The sequence below is a fragment of the Diadema antillarum genome, unplaced genomic scaffold (genome assembly GCF_040938485.1).
Source record: "Diadema antillarum isolate AM-2024a unplaced genomic scaffold, OU_Dant_1.0 seq00001259_RagTag, whole genome shotgun sequence".
NCBI lineage: Eukaryota > Metazoa > Echinodermata > Echinoidea > Diadematoida > Diadematidae > Diadema > Diadema antillarum.
In genome coordinates this window covers 7990-15920 of record NW_027272042.1, presented here as the reverse complement: position 1 = coordinate 15920, position 7931 = coordinate 7990, and the positions used below count along the sequence as shown (strand labels likewise).

At 40.1% G+C, this 7931-nt stretch overlaps 1 protein-coding gene across 1 annotated transcript; it reads left to right on the top strand.

Moving 5' to 3' along the window:
* Positions 1–1854: 1854 nt before the first annotated feature.
* Positions 1855–4241, top strand: LOC139745355 (uncharacterized). The gene is made up of 3 exons (XM_071655751.1): positions 1855–2383; positions 2639–3225; positions 3676–4241. The coding sequence occupies exons 1-3, from the start codon at positions 1855–1857 to the stop codon at positions 3955–3957; spliced, it is 1398 nt and encodes a 465-aa protein (XP_071511852.1). The 3' UTR covers positions 3958–4241.
* Positions 4242–7931: the final 3690 nt, after the last annotated feature.

Here is a 7931-nt window from a genome sequence, read left to right as displayed (position 1 = left end):
ACGACAAGGAACAAGCAGCTGATAAATCAACTGGCCAGGCTTGGTTTAAGCATCTCATATGAGAGAGTTCTACAGTTAGAGAAGAAATTATCAGTTGCAATGTGCAAGCAGTTCACAGCTGAAAACATTGTGTGTCCATCCATTCTGAGGAAAGGCATTTTTACAGTTGGGGCACTAGACAACATTGATCATAACCCATCGTCAACTACAGCTAGAGGATCGTTTCATGGAAGTGGCATAAGTGTCATCCAATTTCCTACACAATACCATCCTGGACGGAGGCGGGTATCACAGTGGTTTCTTCCTGCAAATCCAAATGAGAGACCTCAACTGCTTGATTCGTATAGCATAGTCGAATCAGTCCATCTCAAAGCATCATCTACTAGTGTTCCCAAGGTTACTATGACGGCTGTAGATGGAAAGCTTCAAGACGTACAAGAAGAAGAGGGAAAATGGATTCAGCATGCCTCTGAACTACTCGACGGACAAACACTTAAGAAAGGAGAAGTGATCTCATGGGCTGCATATCATGCATCTAAGCAATCACCTCCTCTTGATCCTCCTGCTGTCATCGCACTTCTCCCTCTCTTCCAAGAGAAGGCAGACTCGCCTGCCATGATAAAGCATGCTATGAATGTCCTTGCAACTGTCACTAACTTCCTTAATCCAGGCCAAATCCCTGTGTTGGCGTGTGACTGTCCAATATTCGCTAACTGCAAGCACATACAATGGACCTGGCCTTCAACCCATGGTGAGGATAAGTTTGTGATCATGTTTGGTGGATTTCATTTGGAGAAAGCCTTGTGGACAGCATTTGGTGATTTCCTTGACAAAAGCGGATGGACGGAAGCTCTTACCGACTCAGGTGTTGCATCATCAGGTACAGCTAACTCCTTCATTAAAGCTGCTCATGTTACAAGGACCCGACATGCTCACCAGGTAACTGCCCTAGCTCTTTCGAAGTTACAACATCAGGCATTTGAACAGGTTGCAGCAACAAGTGGGAACCGAACATTTGAGGATTGGAGACATTCTATGTCTAGTAAAAGCCCTACCTTCCAGTACTGGGACTTGGTTTTGCGAACTCAGATTTTGATCCTGATATTCATCAGAGCTCATCGAGAGAGGGACTTCCTCCTCTTTGTGGAGTCACTGCAAAGCCTGATGTTCTTGTTTTTTGCACTGGACCACTACAATTACTGCCGTTGGGTTTCTGTCCATCTGCGAGACATGCAGTCCTTACCAGACGCTGTATCAGAGGGGCTCCAGAAGAACTGGGTTGTAAGCAAAACACAGAAGAGGTTTTCTGCACTTCCAATTGATCAAGTCCATGAACAGGAAAATGCAAAAGTCAAAGGTAAAGGTGGAGCCGTGGGCTTAACCGAAAATCCTGATGCTTTCCAACGATGGATGCTTGCAGGTCCCGAGCAAGCCAGACTGTTGACAGAGTTTGAACGTGAATACTTACCTGAAGAAGATCCAGAGGAAAACTGCAAACATCATGAAGAGACTCAATCAGATCAACAATCTTTCAGTAGTCAAACAGCAAAACTGATTGAGACAATCAGTGAATATGGCAACCCTTTCCTTGAGGACCATTCTGAATTGTTGGTCTTGCACTCTCGGGTATGTGCTGATAAATCAGTGGTAGAGACAGTACAGCATATCGAAGAACTTGGTTCCAGTCAGTATCAAGCGTACAATCGGGAAGTGTTCATTGAAAAAACCAAATCCATCCATGCACCAATCAAAAAGAATTCTCTTCCGCTCTTCAAGACATCAGTGAAGACACAAAGGAATCGCAAAACTGCAAAAATTACATCTCTTCAGAATGATGTGAGCCTCTTTGGTCGCATGTACATTGCAAACCAGCTGCGTGATGGTGACCCAACAGTATTCTTCAGCCACGAGAATCAGGTACACCCACCATCTCTATCAATTGGCGGGAAACTGCGCTTGACATCAAGCAAGTCCAAATTACTAACATGTCTGGACACAAATGGACAAGGAGAGCCGCCTGCACACATAGACTGTAAGATTTTTGATGGTGCAGCTCTAGTTCATGGGTTGCCAACATCATCCGTGTCTACATTTGAAGACTATGCAAGAACAGTGTTCAAGCCCATTCTGGACCGTGAATTGACAGGAATCAAACGACTAGACTTGGTGTGGGACCGATATTTAGCCTGCAGCATCAAGGAATCTACTCGACAGAAGCGTGGAAGTGGATTGCGCAGAAAGGTAGCACCCACGACCAAAATGCCAGCCAACTGGAAAGACTTCCTCCAAGACAGTACTAACAAAGAAGAGCTGTTCGCATTCCTGACACAGAGAGTGGCTGAACTAGAGTGTCCCAAAGAAAAGGAGCTGTATGTAACCTCAGGTACGTTATTCTTTATGTACTTCTGATTTAGACAATACTATCTCTAATAATTATAAGATTAAGATACATTTTGTGTAATTACAACCAATGCATAACAAAAGCTTGATGAGTGGGAATTAGTTTGGGAAGAGCTTCATATGATCTCACTAATCTTGAAGTATTATCCATGTAACTTTAGAACACATGTATCTATGGGTCCATAGGCAGAGAAGAAAATTCAAAGTCTTTCTCTTTTTCTCTTTTATGACTTTTCAGGTACTTCGGTGATTGCAAGGGGTGATTGTGAACCCATGGCAGACTGCACACATGAAGAAGCAGATACAAGAATCACAGTTCATCTTCAGCATGCAGTGGAGAGAGGGTCAAGGAAGATTGTAATCCGAACAGTGGACACAGACGTTCTTGTTATTCTCATCGGACAGTTTCCATCATTGTTCATTGAACATCCTGACATTGACATTTGGGTGGCGTTCGGTGTGGGGAAGAACTTCTGTCACTACAACATCAATAACATTTGCAAACATCTTGGAGATGACAAGTCACGAGCGCTGCCCCTGTTTCATGCTTACACAGGTTGTGATACCACGTCTTGCTTCCTTGGAAAAGGGAAGAAAAGTGCATGGAGGGTCTGGAAATCTTATCCTGAAGTGACACAAGCATTCCTTCATTTTGTGGATCATCCATTCCAAGCAGTAGATGTTTCATCTGAACATATCAGTTGTCTTGAGCGATTTACAGTCCTGATGTATGATGTGACAAGCAATCTCGTCTCTGTGAATGAAGCGCGCCGAGAGCTCTTCTGCAAGAGGAAAAGAAACCTGGAGAACATACCCCCAACTCAGGTACGTTCATTTGCACATTCACAGTCACTTTCCTTACCCCAAGGGATAGGACATACACGGAACAAGAAATTAAATTGCAAATACTTTTGAAAAAAACATGATTAATGTCCTGAAAAATCAATGAAAATAACATAATGATACCAACATCAGTGTTCATAGTTTAAATAATCATTTCCTATAATGCAAATGGAGTTAATCATTCTGTTGGGCAATGCGATACTCAAGTTCTTGTTTGTACAACCTTCAAAGCCTGGTGGCTTGTTTTGAAACTTGCTATTATGAAAATAGTATTTAAGTACTGGTATTAAAAAGAAACAGATATGATAGGAATTTGTCACCATCTCAACCAAACAGTTCTTTTTTATGTTAAGGTAACATGTTATTATTTGTTGAAACAGTTGATTAACTATACAATATATCTGGTGTGGTTTTTTTTCCAAACTATATTAGGATGCACTGCTCCAGCATATCAAGAGGGTATTATACCAAAGTGGCATTTGGACAACATGTCGCCAGGCACAATCTGCAGTTCCTTCTCCAGAGGGATGGGGATGGACAATGGAGGATGGTCACTGGGCACCAGTTTGGTTGACCATTCCTGAAGCAGCTAAAGCCTGTAAGGAGCTCATCAAGTGTGGCTGCAGGGCAGAAGCTGGATGTGTTTCTCGCTGCAAGTGCTCGAAAGCTGGATTACCATGCACAGAACTCTGCTCTTGCTGCTGTCAGAAATAAGCTTGCCCACATGTCAGGTATAATTACAAAATTGTATGCTAACCGGGTGCCAGAGAAGCCCACAATGATGAAAACACAATAATTAACCAGAGCTGGAGCCAACTTGTTTTATTAATTATTTATTTTTGAATGAAATTCACCTGGTGGTAAGCTACAAAGTATATGTGACATGTATATTGTACACGTTTACAGCTCTAGTTCTGTTCCAGATCTTGTCAAAGTATACACATGATAAGACGATATATCATACTAGTATTGGTTACAGTAAGCAAAGCATGAGTATACAACAGGAGCATTGTTTATTTTCATGATTAGATTATGAAGCCTAAGTCGCACAGAAATAGTAAATTCAATGACATACCAGAAGTGAAACCACGGAAATAAAGCAGAAATACATTTTTTTTTCGAGATTCATTGCTTATAAAAATTCTGCTATACCGGTACATTATATTGATCAATCATACCAACCCTGGTGGGAGTCTCTTCAAAGTCATGGAAGTTCTAACAGGGATGCCAAGTGCAAAAGAATTTTATTAGTGAGATTTTCATGGCTCAGCATCTCGGCGCATGAGTGAGGGTGGGAGGTTTTTTTTACCCCTCCCTCGGTATCGCGGTAGGGAGCTTTTTCAATTTTTAGCTCTTAATGATGCAATCAGGTTCATACTTAAGTGACTGTTTTTTACCTATTTTGAATGACAAAAGGGAAATATACCTTCAATTGCAACTATCACATTAATCCTTTGGGCTATGCTCATTATTATAGGCCCGAGTTGCAGACTTCGCTCGATGTGTGAGAAAGATGGGTGCCATGCGTGAGATTGTGAGATGGCCCCTAAATGCTCGAGTCTCACTCAGAATGCGTGAGACTTGGTAGCTCTGTTCTAAAGTCTCCTATGAATTTAACCAAAATCTAAATGTGTAGTTGCCATGGCAACATATACCACTTAACATTCAGAAAAAAGTATTACAAATACCTCCAATCGTCCAGTCGATCAGTTGCACCTATTCAAATGAAATCTCTTCAGAACTGGAAGTTATACTGTATAGCTTCCTGTAATCAACTTCAACTTAAAACCTTTGTATTGGGTTGCCATGGCAACGTAAAAATCAACGATCATATTCCTCCCCTACTATATTTGCTTTGTACCTTCTTTCATATCAAGCTTGTGAAAATTTCATCTTTCCTACCTGGAGAAATAGGTAAGAAACCTGATTTTTTAGAAAAAAAGTTCATTGACCTTTGACCTTTGACCTTTGACCTTTGGCAAATTCACTCCAAATTAGGTTGAAATATTTTAATTGTTCTCATTATTCTTCCAGCCAGGTTTTATCCAGATTTGACATTCCTGACTCGAGAAATAGCCAAAAAACCAATTTCATAAACAAAGGTCGTTGACCTTTGACCTTTGACCTCCTTCCCAGCATCAGTTTCTTTGGAGCACCCTTTTTTTTGAAAAGGCATATCATGAGGTACCTTTGGTGAAAAAATCATGCTTTTGTCCACCGTGTCACGATAATTTCACTAAGCCACCCCACTATAATGAATGATATATGACCTACATCATGGCACACAGGTGATATATTTTAGCTATCTATCACATGTTGCTTTCAGATAATAAGAATGATATTTCACACTTCAAATGAAAGCAAGCATTAGTCAGAAAAAGCATACAACATACATCTCATGTTACTACATTATTACCTGAGCCATTCTTGTGGAAACCGCTTTGTAATGTACACAGCAAGAACTGTCCATGCTTTAATGAACATGTCAGAAAAATTTGATGTTTTAGCAAACTAGCCTATTCCATGACTCAGAGAGACAATGTAACTCTGTGTTTTACTCACCATATGGAATGTATCAAGCGTTGCAAGTCTGCTGATTTGGCAATGAAGGAATGGTGATACCACATGAACATAAGATCTTATAAAATCTAGCAGTATTAGCAGTAAAGGCAGCCTAGAAATTCAGCTGGTAGCACATGTCATGTCTTGTGACACGTCATGACTTTACAGAGAAACCCATTCAGTCTTACTCGAGTTGTCAAGACTTCCAAACATTATTAGTAGGTATCTTACAAAACATATCTAAAAGAAAGAGACAGACAGACAGACAAACAGAGTCAGAGTCAGAAAGGATTGGCCTTCGTGTGTCTAATCAGAAAGTGCCACGAAGCACGCTATCATGCCAATAGATGGCAGAAAGTAAAGTCAGTGAAATGCATCATTGTAGGATCAGTTCCATTGTGATTACATCTTCACACAAAGGTCACATTGTTTGCTTGAGATCTCAGTAAAATCCCAGTGAATTGGCCAGGTACACAAGGACCTGTTCGGCTGATATAAATAGCTGATATATTCATATTGCCTTCAGGGTTGGTTGCATGCAGAGGCCAGCAGTTTTTTTTTTAATGAAATGTCCTTCACAAAAATCTTTTATTTGTTGGTGCAGTCAATATGAATCCTATAAACAAAGTGACCAATGCTAATACACCATAACCTGGCATCATGCACTAACACAAGTACCAGGTATACACACAGGACTATGTGTACATTGTACATGTGGCTTAAAGATAATATAAAGTTTTGGTACCTCAAAAGTTTCCCTGAGTTTCCTTGTCTTAGTTTGTGTTTCAGGTTAAAGTACCTTTCATATAACTAACAATGTGAGACTTACTCGCCCCAAAGTGCTCTCATGCGTCTTAGTAATCATGCAATAATGGTTTCGTACCAGAGCAGAGCGGGCTCTGAAAAATTCGAACGAGCCGTTAGTTTGACTCGACGCGGTACCGCGACAATCATGCACATATTGTACGAAACCATTATTGCATGAAAGACATGAGAGCACTTTGGGGCGAGTAAGACTCAGTGTTAGTTATATGAAAGGTACTTTAACCTGAAACACAAACTAAGACAAGGAAACTCAGGGAAACTTTTGATGTACCAAAACTTTATATTATCTTTAAACAGGATCTTGCTCATTTTCATGAAAAAGTTTGGTGATTAATTAGATTCTTTATTTTATAATCATTTTCTTATCAAATGTAAATCATCACCATATATCTATACGCAAAGTACAATGTCTTCTTTCATTTGCTTGTAGTGAGCATAGTACAAATATCATGTTATGCATCATAAGTGTGTCTAGATACAAAGTTTCCATACATCAAAACAGAATAAGTAAAATTTAATGGATTGCCTTTTTTCCAATATACAAATTACAAAAATTGTAGCTTTGAGGAGACAATACTTGATCTTTGCATTAGAATTGAAATTCTTGATGTGAAGAAATGGACTGAAGATTTTTGAGGATGGTTTCTCTAAACAGATAGGCCCATCTTTATGAAATGCACTCCAACTCACTAGAAAATGCCTACTGTAACCTAAAAACAATAACAACAACAACAAAAAACAACATGTTTAACACCCTTCACAAAGTCACTGTACTACTTTTACAATGGAACACTAAACTCATCTGGTGTCCACAGAATTCAGGTAGAAGTCCAGTTGAACCTCTGCTAAACAGCTGTGGCTCATGTGTCTATTAGGAGCTCTGTATACTGCTGGTAGACAAAGTCTGGGATTTCGCTGGCAATTACCAATGTACAATGTCAGGACACACTCTTACACTTAATTACCAGTAGTACTCACTATCTTACAAAGGTACATGTATGCAAAGCAGAAATAAATATGATGGTACAAGTAACAAGAGAAACATCACTACAAATGGGGAAGCTATAGAGATAGTGGACAAATTCACCCTCCCTGGGAGCATACACATTTTGTAGTTCCTGCAATTGTTGATGATGTCCAAGGACGCATCAACCTGGTAGCTTGGGCCTTTGGCAGGCTATTACTATTAGAACTTTGACCAAATCTGGTCTGACCAAAAGATCTCTCAGACCGTCAAAAAGTGGATCTGCAAAGCCCTACATGTAACTGTACCAATTGCAACATATGGCTCAGATTCTTGA